Source organism: Heterodontus francisci, chromosome 40 (assembly GCF_036365525.1).
Source record: "Heterodontus francisci isolate sHetFra1 chromosome 40, sHetFra1.hap1, whole genome shotgun sequence".
In the NCBI taxonomy this organism is placed as follows: Eukaryota; Metazoa; Chordata; class Chondrichthyes; order Heterodontiformes; family Heterodontidae; genus Heterodontus; species Heterodontus francisci.
The window spans coordinates 10,372,065-10,384,889 of record NC_090410.1 but is presented as its reverse complement, the minus strand read 5'-3'; the positions used below and the strand labels follow the sequence as shown (position 1 = coordinate 10,384,889).

Below are 12,825 nucleotides of genomic sequence, written 5' to 3'. Positions count from 1 at the left end.
ACCACGGCATCTCTTTCCACGCCTGCTGTGTATGTTTTGTTGATTGGACGGTTCAGTGACCAGCGACTGAATCTCCCGCCACTTGGCCAAGGTACTATGCAGCTCTGGCATGTGTGGGCCATCAAGAGAGGCAGGGACAAAAATGGAGAGGTGGAGGAATATAATTTGCAGCAACATTTGAGTCACAGTGAGTGTTGGTAAAACTGTAACTCAGCTTGAGGGCATTCAGATGATATTCACAGCATTTGCAAAGATTGGTGGTTTTATCATCTGTCGGCTTTCAGGACTCTGTCACAGTTGGTAAACAGAAGAATGGAACGGCTTGCTTTATTATTGAGTTTGGATCATGTGTTCTGAGATTCGCAAAGAATTTCACAGACGACACGTCGTTTTGAGTTGTAGTGACCGATGTTCCCTCTAACTTCCATTTGCGCTGCGCGGCCCCCTTTTAAGATTGAAGCGTGGCCACCCTGTGTGCGCACCTTAAAGGGACCATTGCTGTGCACGGGCCTGTTTGTTCCCTGCGCGGTGTATTCCCAATTGCTGCGCTGTCACACGGGAGCGTTGACGGCGGGGACTGTCGGGTGAAGCCAGCAGCCGTTTTTGCACACGGCAAGTGCCGAGCCAGTGAGCTGGGGGAGCAGTTTATCTGTCTTTTTTTTTTTATTTTGAGGGAGGAATGTTGGCCGGGTCTTGATGAAAACGGAAGCAACAGTAGATTCTGGAGTTTACACAACAACCAACTTCGGAATGTACTGTGTGATGAGTCAAGATGTGATAACTGTGAAGGGAGAACAAAATACTGCGGAATTCTCAAAATCAGAGAAAATTATTTAAAGTTGTACAGTCATTATGCCATAGAAGAGGCCATTTGACCCATTGAGTCTGTGCTGGACTTGGCAATTGTACTGACATTATATATATATATTATATACTTATCATTCTTAGTTTTTTTCCTCATATGAAAGAGTTTAATTTCCATTTAGTATATGTAGTAATGGGTAGATGTGCCTGTAGTGATTTTAAATAGTGAGATTTGCATATGGGAAATAGGATAGATGCATTTAAGGGGAAGCTAGATATGCACATGAATGAGAAGGGAATAGAAGGCTATGTTAGCTGGAGAAGTGGGAGGAGCCTTGTATGGAGCATGGACTAGTTGGGCCGAATGGCTTGTGTCTTGCTGCACACTCTATGTAATTTAGAGCAGGTCAAGTGAATACACCCCCCAGGAGTACTCCATCCAGTTAGGATTGCATCTCCCAGATCTGTTTCGTGTCGGTTGGATAAAGCTCAGGAGAAGGACTTTATGTTGTGCATTGTTTCATGGGAGAGTCCCACATCATGATAACATAATACTCACAGAAAGGTCCAGCAAAAACAGTTTTAACAACTGCCTCACTTTTCAAATAGTTTATGCTCTATAACGTGGGATAGAGGGTCCTAAGGATTAGGGGTTAGGAATACTGAACAGTGTTAGGGTTAAGGGTTAGGAATAGTGGACTGGATTAGGAATAGTGGACTGGGTTAAGGGCTAGGTGTTAGGAATACTGAACAGTGTTAGGGTTAAGGGTTAGGAATAGTGGACTGGATTAGGAATAGTGGACTGGGTTAAGGGCTAGGTGTTAGGAATACTGAACAGTGTTAGGGTTAAGGGTTAGGGATTAGGAATAGTGGACAGGGTTCAGGGTTAGGAACACTGCAGAGTGAGGGTTAAGGGCTTGAGGTTGGGAATGAACTGAGTTAAGTGTTAAAGGCAATGGTCGGGGTCAAACTGTTAATGTTTATTGACACCACCACAATCCCATATTGTCCCTCAGTCTCTTGTTTGTACAGTTATACAAAACTGTAATTGTCCTCCGGAGAACTCTGCTGCAGCCAAACCCCCAAAATGTAGCAGTGTCCTGGGACAGAGTCTCTTCCCCAGCCAGTCACTGCACTGTAGCTCTGGCTGTCTCCACCCCAACTCACCCCACCTGGCTTTGTTGTGTAGGTTGTCTTCCTGGTTTCGGTGTGGCTTTATGTTTAGTGCTGGAACCTCAGGTCTGACCAGTTCCTGCTGCACAGGTACAGCCGGTGGCTGAAAACACACCCACAACACCTCACCTGTGTGACACCTCACCTGCACACACCTACAACTCAGTTACATAATCACTTCAATGCTGTGGCAGGCAGACTTTTGCAAAGGACACATCTCACAGTGCAGTGCAGCGTCGCAGTGGAGTCTCAGTCTTAGAGTAAGTGTTGGCCAGGACAATGAGAGAAACCTCTGCTCTTTTTCGAAATAGTGCCATAGGTTCTTTTATGTTCACTTGAGAGGACTGTTTATACGTAGAGCATACTCCCTTCACTCTGAGCAGAGTGGGCTCAAGACAGCCAGACGAGATCCCTCAGCAATGTGGCCACGAGGTGAGGATTAATTGTTTTACTGACTGGCTCTTTCCCTCTCTCTCTCCTCAGGTACGCCATTACTGTCTGGTATTTTGACGGGAAGGAACGAATCGAAGCCAAAGAGAGATTCAAGAGGGGTATGAACATCTTCTGTACTCCCAGGCAATGGTCACTTTTTCCCAGTTGTGCTGCAATTTGCCGAGCCTTTTATCTTTTCCTGTACGTGTTGAAGATTCAGGCTTCTGAGCTCTCCGACCCAATTGAGGAAATTTGGATAAAGTGGGGGGTGGGGTAAGTTCGAGAGACAAGGGATTAGTTGTTCCCCTTAGAGCAGAGAAGGTTAAGAGGAGATTCATTAGAGGTGTTCAAAGTTATAAAGTGTTTTGATAGAGTAAGTAAGATGAAACTGTTTCCACTGACAGGAGGATCAGTAACTGGAGAACAGATATTTAAGATCACTTGCAAAAGGACCAGAGGCAACATGAGGAAAAAATGATTTGCATAGTGGGCGTAAATTGCCTTATGGTGGAAGCAGATTCAATAGTAACTTACAAATGGGAATTAGCTGTGAAGGAACAGTGATATATAAAGGTAGGCTTGCATTTATATAGCACCATTCATGACCTCAGGGTGTTCCAAAATGTTTTACAGCCAATGAAGTTCTTTTTTGAAGTGTAGTCACTGTTGTAATGTAGGAAATGCAGCAGCCAATTTGCGCACAGCAAGATCCCACAAACAGCAATGCGATAACGGCCAGATTATCTGTTTTAGTGGTTGTGATTGAGGGATAAATATCGGCCGGGACATGAGGAGGAGTTCCTCTGCTCTGCCACGGGATTGTATACATTCACCTGAGACGGAAGACGGGGCCTCTGTTTAACGTCTCATTGGAGAGACAGCACCTCCGACAGTGCAGCACTTTCTCAGTACCGCACTGGTATGCCAGCCTAGACTTTGTGCTCAAGTCTCTGACTTGACGTCACAATTTCTGACTCAGAGAGCGACCCAATGAGAATTGGTGGCTAATTGACCAAGTGGGGGAGGGGCATCGGAGGATACCCAGCTGAGCCCAATCCTGTTTTCACTTGACCCCCAGAACTAGAGTCACAGAATAACAGTCTAAACCCCATTTTCCCTCTCGATAGCCCAGAGGTACTGAGGCCAGTTTTAGTGCTTCAGCTGGTGTCGCACCAGAGGTCAAGTAATTCAGCAGGGGCTTGGCATCAATTGTGGGCAACGTCACTCAGTTCGGAATAGGGGCCCTGTCGGTGAGGCTCCTCCCTTGTGATGTGCATGTTCCCAGTCTCCTGCTGGGATTTTCCGCTAATTCGCTGCTCAGTCTGTGACCTTTCCACGCAAGTGGGGAAGCCCAGGCAAGGTTAATCTGGCCTTTTTCTCTTCGTAGTGCTAATGACAGAATCTTTAGTGTGTGGAAAGAGACCATTTGACCCATTATTGCTGTGCTGGCTCCTTGAAAGAGTAATTCAAATTAGTCCCCCTCTGGGGCCCCCCATTGCTTCCCCATAACCCTGCAAAATTTCTCCCCTTTGAGTATTTATCCGATTCCCTTTTGAAAGTTACTATTGAATCTGCTTCCACCGCCCTTTCAGGCAGCGCGTTCCAGATCACAACAACTCACTGTGTAAAAAAAAAAAATAACTCAATTCGCCTCATCTCTCCCTTTGATTCTTTTTCTAATTACCTTAAATCTCTGATTACTGACCCTGCCAGTGGAAACAGTTTCTCCTTTATATACTCTACTAAAGCCCCTCATGATTTTGAACACCTCTATTAAATCTCCCTAAACCTTCTCTGCTCGAAGGAAAACAACCCAAACTTTTCTAGTGTCTCCACATAACATAGAAACTTAGAAAATAGGAGCAGGAGTTGGCCATTCGGCCCTTCGAGCCTGCTCCGTCATTCATTATGATCATGGCTGATCATCCAACTCAGTAACCTGTTCCCGCTTTCACCCCATACCCTTTGATCCCCTTAGACCCAAGAGCTATATCTAACTCCTTCTTGAAAACATACAATGTTTTGGCCTCAACTGCTTTCTGTGTTAGCTAATTCCACAGGCTCACCACTCTCTGGGTGAAGAAATTTCTCCTCATCTCAGTCCTGAAAGGTTTACCCCGTATCCTTAGACTATGACCCCTGGTTCTGGACTCCCCCACCATCGGGAACATCCTTCCTGCACCTACCCTGTCAAGTCCTGTTAGAATTTTATAGGTTTCTATGAGATCCCCCCTCACTCTTCTGAACTCCAGCGAATATAATCCTAACCGACTCAATCTCTCCTCCTAGGTCTCTCCCGCCATCCCAGGAATCGGTCTGGTAAACCTTCGCTGCACTCCCTCGCTGAGGTCCCTGATCCCTGGGACCATTCTAGTGAACCTCCTCCGCACCCTCTCCAAGGCCTCAACATCCTTCCCAAAGTGTGGTGCCCAGAACTGGACACAACACTCCAACTGAGGCCTAACCAGTGACTTATAAAAGACTTCCTTACTTCCTGGCTTTTGTCCGCCATATTTGTAAAGACAAGGGCCGGAATTTTACGCTGGGCGGTCGGGAGCCGGACTCCGACGTAAATGTCGGTGCTGATCCTGCTCCTGCCCAGCCTGGGGGTCCGTCCCGTATTTTACGGGAAGAGGCCCCGCCTCAGTGAGCTGCCGGCCAATCAGCGGTCCGGCAGCTTTTAGTCTCAGCAGCGCCACCGGGAGCGGTGGCCACTGCTGAGACTGCAGTCCAGCCGACGGAGGAGGACAGCGGAGTCGGGGGCGGCCCTCGATTGCCAGGCCTCCCCAGGGTGTGGAAAGGCTGACAGCTATAGCTGGGTGGTCTTTCACATCCCCGGCACACCCGCTTGCCATGGGTAAAATACCCGTGGAGGCAGGCGAGTGCCCTTAAGAGGCCGTTAAGTGGCCACTTAAGGGTCTTGATTGGCCCTGGGCGGGCGGGCCGCTTCTCACCCTCCCCGCCCTCCCCCCTCCACCGGACCTTCGTAAACTTGGTCGGAGGCGGAATCGGGGCGGTTAGGCCTCCCGGAGCCTGCTGCTCAATTTTACGCCGCCCCCACGCCACCATCCGACTCGTGGGGGCGGCGTAAAATTCTGGCCAAGGTACCAGAATGCTTTTGTTTTTAAAGAGAAAAAACAGTTTTATCAACTTGTTCTGTGGCCTTCACACACCTTCTCCTTTCTTCACAGCTTCTGCTCAGAAAGCCTTACAATTCGCCCAGACCAGTACAACATAAGGCCCAGTTGGACAGGCCAGCCACCCCAATGATTGGTCGATCGACCTTCCGGTCTGCGTTTGCCCACCCGTCCATCTGCACGGACCATCTTGCAGCCTCTCAACAGGACAATTAAGTTTGCACTGGACCATCCCGTTCTTCAAAGGAAAAAGACAGGCCCCGGGTCTCAGTCGGGCGGAATTTAACCCTTCGCTGTCCATCACGGGAGCTCGCATGTCGGCAGTGAGCGGGTGGGATCGTTTGGTTGGGCTTTTGTTTGCTTGTTGGTTTGCCCCTAACCTCACACATTGTAATATAGGCCACATATGATTGGGGGTGGGGGGGGGGGTGGTGGGGGAAGAGAAGGGGCGAGTGTCAGGTGAGTGTCCAGACACTAGTCCGAGCCCCCTAGCTTTGGATTCTGTAATTCCAGCCTCTATTTGTTCCGGCCTCTGGATTGTGCAGATAAGCTGGACTCTCCTACTCCACTGGGAATTACACTCAGGATCACCCTTCCGTATCGTTGCCCTAAACACTCAGTGTACTTGCTGTTAATGCACCATACTCATTCCAAACTCCTCCTGTTGTTAGGTAACTGCCTATTTGCTGAAAGACCATAGCACTTAGTGGGCCTTTAAACACTGAGAGGAGAGATAAACCCACCATCTCCCATCACCACAGTATCTACCCTTTCAATTCAATTATAGAAAAGTGGTTGCATTCATTTGGCCAAAAAGCCATTGCTCCTTCTGCGTGGCTGTGACCCTTTATACCCAGGGTTGCCAATCCCTCCGGGACTGCCTTGGAGGCTCCAGAAGTTGAAGATTAATCCGCAGGACACTGCAACACCTGGGGGAGAAATCCTAACAGCATTTTAAAAAAAAATCAATTTTTTTTCCCGACACGGTTGTAGAAATGTTGTGGAGTTGGGAAAGAAAACGATGTTTGAGTCAGAGTCAAGAATCATCCAGTGGTTTAACAAAGAGTGCGTCTCGCTTTCTAATTGAGGTGAGGTTTGAAGGCCGGGACAGAAAGGTGAAATAGAGTGAGGGGGGTATCTCATCGGAAGACTTCTCGGGTTCTGAGCTATGGACAGAAGGAGCCTGGCAGGCACACAGCACCGGAGAACAGTCTGTGACATTTACTGCATCGCAGACCTGACCCCCATCATCGTGGAATGGCCTTCATTTTCCAGGGAATGCACGATGGGGGCCTTTTTCCACTTGCCAGGAGTGCTGAGTGACACTGGCTCTGGCTGCGCACGGCTTGGCAGAACTGGTATCGAGCCAAACCATTCAGCTCCTACTGAACTTTGAGAAGGGGAGAGAATTTATTGCCTGTCTGTGTTTTTCTAGGGGTTTGGGTGGGGAGGTTTAAGCAACTGTTTGTAGGAGGTGACTTGCAGTTTTATTTTGTTAAATGAATTGCATCGACCCAGCACTTTCTCACATCTCGACATTGTATCAGTGAAGAAAGTGTGAGCTCAGATTAAAAGTGAACTGTTTACTCTCGAGATAAGGCTCCTGTTTCATCCGTAGGGATTTGATTTCCCACTGCGGTGGGAGGGGCACTTGGTTTGTTTCTCAATGTTGCTTCCTTTCCCTACCACCCACCCCCCACTGTGACACATCTCTCCAACCTCCTCCAACCTTACAACCCCCCCGAAGTCTCTGCGCTCTTCAAATTCTAGCCTTTCGCACATCCCCGATTTCCATTGCCTCACCATTGGCGGCTGTGTCTTCAGCTGCCTAGGCCCCAAGCGCTGGAATTTCCTCCCTAAATCTCTCCACCTCTCTCTATTCCTTTAAGACCCTCCTTAATACTTACCTCTTTGATCAAGCTTGTGGTCACCTGTTCTAATATCTCCTTATGGAGCTCAGTACCAAGTTTTTGGTGTCACCTTTCGGTCTGATAATTGCTCTTGTAAAGTGCTTTGGGATGTTTCACTCTGTTAAAGGCGCTATATAAATGCAAGTTGTTTTCCCCTGTCATCTGGCCAACAGGAGGTGCCAAAGGCAGCCAGGCGCCCCCTACTGCTCAGAATGGGAATTGGGAAAGACCAAGGATGGATCGCATTGAGGGATAGGGGTTGCCAACCCCTCCTGGATTGCTCTGGAGTCTCCAGGAATTGAAGATTAATCTCTAGGTCGCTGCAGTGAGCAACTCGGGAGGAAAACCACAAGGGCATTTAAAAAAAAAATTCTTTTTCCACTTTTATTAGTTGTAAAAATGTTGGATTTGGGAAAGGAAAGGATGTTTGTCCGACAGTCAAAAATGATGCAATGGGATAATGATTTTGCTTTCCAATTGGCTGGGAAGGTGGGATGTCGTGAGGATGGACATGTCAGGTAACCAATGACTGGAGCCAAGAGGCGGGTCAGTTGGAGGGTGGTGGTCATGTGATGAAACCTCCAGGAATATGTCCAGACAGAGTTGGCAACTGTGTTGATGGTTGATCTGACTGCGGTATTTAAAATGATAAAGGGATCCGATACCATCGAGAGAAACTATTCCCTCTTGTGGGGTGGGCAGAGGGGCGTTTAGAAAAAGAGACCTTTAAAATTAGAGCCAGGCTGTTAAGGGGTGATGTCAGGAAACACTGGTTAGCACCGCAGCCTCACAGCTCCAGGGACCCGGGTTCAATTCTGGGTACTGCCTGTGCGGAGTTTGCAAGTTCTCCCTGTGTCTGCGTGGGTTTCCTCCCACATGCCAAAGACTTGCAGGTTCGTTAGGTTAATTGGCCATTATAAATTGCCCCTAGTATAGGTAGGTGGTAGGGAAATATATAGGGACAGGTGGGGATGTGATAGGAATATGGGATTAGTGTAGGATTAGTATAAATGGGTGGTTGATGGTCGGCACAGACTCGGTGGGCCGAAGGGCCTGTTTCAGTGCTGTATCTCTAAACTAAACTAAACACAAAGGGTAGTGGAATACCGGAACGCTTCCCGCCACCCCCCCCCCCCCCCCCACCCCCACCCCCCCCACCACCAAGAAAATTCAAAGGCAGTCCAAAAAAGAATGCATGAAGTATTTTTAATTTGAATGGCACCGATGCACGAGCCTTGGCCCCCTTTTCCAAGATGACAGGAAGCAAACATCCTGCCTGCCATTTGGCCTTAGTAGGCCACGTCGTGCCTGAAAAAACGCGAGCTGCTTGGGCCAATTTCTCGGCCGAAAGTTCTTAGTATTTGAGACCATTGGCGCATCTACCCAGTACACCAAAAGAGTTTTTAAAAAAAAAAATTTCCAATGATAATTGCGGAACAGGCTCGAAGAGCCTTATAGTCTACTCCTGCTCCTTATGTAAGAAGAAAATAATGAGCCAGCTTACTGCTCTCCGGTTCAGAATTCAGTTGAGATGAATTTCTTAATGAACCAGTAAACTGAGATCTATCCACAGCTAAGATAATGGGAATGAATACAATTCCTTAGTTTAGTTTAGAGATACAGCACTGAAACAGGCCCTTCGGCCCACCGAGTCTGTGCCGGCCATCAATCACCCATTTATACTAATCCTACACTAATTCCACATTCCTACCACATCCCCACCTGTCCCTATATTTCCCTACCACCTACCTATACTAGGGGCAATTGCTAATGGCCAATTTACCTACCAACCTGCAAGTCATTTGGCTTGTGGGAGGAAACCGGAGCACCCGGAGGAAACCCACGCAGACACAGGGAGAACTTGCAAACTCCACACAGGCAGTACCCAGAATTGAACCCGGGTCCCTGGAGCTGTGAGGCTGCGGTGCTAACCACTGCGCCACTGTGCCGTTATCTTATCACACAACACTTTTCCTCCTGCAGTTAATTGCTATCCAAACCAATGATCACAAAAAGTTAATTGCTGCTTGACAGAGTGAATCTGTTGACTCGTCCAGTCAGTTTTTAACCCTGTTGAATTGATTCTGTATCCCTGTATTATTTCATATATATTACGACGTTAATTCCATATTTTAATCAGACAAATGGTGCAAATCTCGGCGGTGAATAAATCACGGGGGCTCCTGAGCCCAGTTACTGCTGCCCTCTGCTGGAATGTACCTGAGGCAGGGACGTAAGAACAACAATTTGTATTCATATAGCGCCTTTAATGTAATAAAGCATCCCAAGGCCCCTTCACAGGGGCTTTATAAAACATGAAGCCGAGCCACATAAGGAGATATTAGGACAGCTGACCAAAAGCCTGGTCACAGAGGTAGGTTTCAAGGAGCGTCTTAAAGGAGGAGAGGGAGAGGGTTTAGGAAAGAAAGTCCAGAGCTTGAGGCCCAGGCAGCTGAGGGCATGGCTGCCAGTAGTGGAGTGATTAAAATCAGGGCTGTACAAAGGGTCGGAATTGGAGGAGCGCAGGTATCTGTTGTGCAGCTGGAGGAGATATTTGGAGATCGGGAAGGGCGAGGCCATGGAAAGTTTGGAAAACAAGGATGAGGCTTTTAAGATGGAGGTGTTGCTTAATGGGGAGCCCATGCAGGCTCATAACATAAAGCAACCTATGGCTCCGCCGTACAATAAGATCGTGGCTGATCCGTGACTCCATAGAACCGAATTGCCCCGTGTCCCTTAATAGCTTTGGTTAACAAAAGTCAGCCAATCTCATATTTATAATCAACAATTGATCCAACATCAGAAGGAGGAAGTGGGGTAAGGGTGGGATGGGGGAGGGAGGGAGAGGTGGGAGGAAAGGGAGGGGAGGGGGAAAGGGGCGAGGCAGAGGGGCATTGGTGAGGGTGGGGAGATGGAGTGGGGAGAGGAGGAGGGAACTGGGAGAGGGGAATTCCTATGATGCTTGTTTTTAACTTATTACTGAATCCTGCGGTCTTGACACGACCGACTCCGAGACGGCTGAGCAAACAGATTCTGAAAAGCTAGGAAAGAGTCTTGCAGCCTACGAGCCAATGGTGAGCAAGGGAACGGATTCCTTTTTCAGTTTCTATGCCATGGTGATGACCTTCTTCCCGTTGAGATAAATCATGATGTCGGAGGTGGGAAGATGGAAGAGGCAGAAGTGGGTTGTTATCAGGCAGCTGTGAGCTGTTAGGACCTCCCATCTTGCCTGGTTATTGGAGGAATTCTGGCCGTTTTAACTTGGTTTTGCTGGCAATGCAGCCTCACCAATCCCCTCCCCCAACAGCAACAACACAAACATTTTTGTGAAGTAAAGACCCTTGCTTCTTTACTCTAATTCCCAATTTAGTAATATTTTCTCTAAACAGAATTGGATGTATACTTCAAAAGGAAAAGTGTGCAGGGATTTCCAAAGCTAGTACAGACATGATGGGTCAAATGGCCTCCCACTGTACTGTATGATTCTATGATTATACCCCCACCCTGCCCCCAGTGCCTCACCCAATTAATGAATTTTCATGTGCCGAGCCAGGACCCGGAGAGGTGGCAGGCAATTTGTTCATGGGAGGCATCACACTGAGCCTCGATGCTGCCCTCGCTCAATGTCCAAAGCTGCATCATGGGTGTCACTAGACAGTGATCGGAGGTTGGGAACCTGGCTGATTATGCTTCCCTCCTGCCTCCCTCGCCTAGAGATGCTAAGGCCAATAGCTGGCTTGATTGAGAACAGCATCGACTGCAGATCGACACCAGGGATTTTTACTGGGCACTTCACCAGAGACTACATGTACCCACTGAGCCATCTGGATACCTGAACTTCCCTGGTGCACATATTTCTGAACTGTGAAAAGGTTAGTGATGGACATTAAGAGGAGGGTGGAATGGGCAGACAAGTGGCAGATGAAATTAAATGCCGAGAATTGTGAAGTGATACATTTAGGTCGGAAGAATGAGGAAAGGCAATATAAAATAAAGGATACAATTCCAAAGAGTGCAGGAACAGAGGGACCTGGGGGTATATGTGCACAAATCACTGAAGGCGATAGGACGGGTTGAGAAAGCAGCTAATAAAGCATACAGCACCCTCACCTTTTTAAATAGAGGCATAGAGCACAAAATCAACTAGGTTGTGGGGGAACCTGTATAAAACAACTGGAGTATTGCGACATGAAGTCCTGTGACATTGACCACAAGTCATGGGAGTCAGTTGCCAGTGATTGCCAGAGCTGGCAGACAGCCATAAAGGCGGGGCTAAAGAGTGGCGAGTCGAAGAGACTTAGCAGTTGGCAGGAAAATAGAAGTGCAAGGAGAAAGCCAACTGTGTAACAGCCCCGACAACCAATTTTATCTGCAACACCTGTGGAAGAGTCTGTCACTCTAGAATTGGCCTTTATAGCCACTCCAGGCGCTGCTTCACAAACCACTGACCACCTCCAGGCGCTTACCCATTGTCTCTCGAGACAAGGAGGCCAAAGAAGAAGAAGGAGTATTGTGTCTAATTCTGGGCCACACACTTCAGGAAGGATGTGACGGCATTAGAGAGGGTGCAGAAAAGATTCACGAGAATGGTTCTGGAGAGACTTCAATGATGTGAATAGATTGATGAAGCTGGGGTTGTTTTCCTTAGAGAAGGTTAAGAGGGAATTTGATAGAGTTGTTCAAAATCATGAGGTTCTGGCCAGAGTAGATAGGGAAAAACTGTTCCCATTGGCAGAAGCGTCGAGAACCAGAGGACCCCGATTTCAGGTGATTGGCAAAAGAACCAGAGGTGACACAAGGAAAAGCATTTTTGCACAGCGAATGGTTAGGATCTGGAATGCACTGCCTGAGGGTGTGGTGGAGGCAGGTTCAATCATGGCTTTCAAGAAGGAATTGGATAATTATCTGAAGAGAAAAAAAATTGCAGGGCTACGGGTAAAAGGAAGGGGAAGTGGGATTAGCTGAGTTGCTCTAGTAGAGAGTCAGCATAGACACGACGGGCTGAAATGCCTCCTTCTGTGCTGTAACCATTCCATGAATCTCAGTTCTAACTCTCTCTCTCTCTTTTATACCCCTCATTATAAATCTTTCTTTATAACATCTCTCTCTGTTACACACTCCACCCTCAGTATAAGACTCTCAATTAGAAAACTCTGTGTTACACTTCACCCTCAACAGAAAACTCCCCTCCTCTTTCCACAAAGTCCCGTGGAGTTGGTTCCTCCGACCCCTGAGTGGCGCTGTCCCCCGATTGCATTCGGTCCTCCAGCCATTAGAGAGCGCTGGTGGATCCTCCGACCGCCGAGTGACGCTGTCCCCCGATGCGATGTGGTCCTGCAGCCAGTGGAGGAGTCCTCCGAGTGCAGTGC

General features: G+C 48.0%; 1 protein-coding gene across 1 annotated transcript in view; it reads left to right on the top strand.

Annotated features, from left to right (window-relative positions):
- Window positions 1–7,144, top strand: part of egln2 (egl-9 family hypoxia-inducible factor 2) — a 75,979-nt gene extending 68,835 nt beyond the window's left edge. The window contains exons 4-5 of the mRNA XM_068019028.1: window positions 2,461–2,528; window positions 5,601–7,144. Coding sequence (XP_067875129.1) covers window positions 2,461–2,528; window positions 5,601–5,647 — 115 coding nt within the window. The 3' untranslated portion in view covers window positions 5,648–7,144. The remainder of the gene's footprint in view (window positions 1–2,460; window positions 2,529–5,600) is intronic.
- Window positions 7,145–12,825: the final 5,681 nt, after the last annotated feature.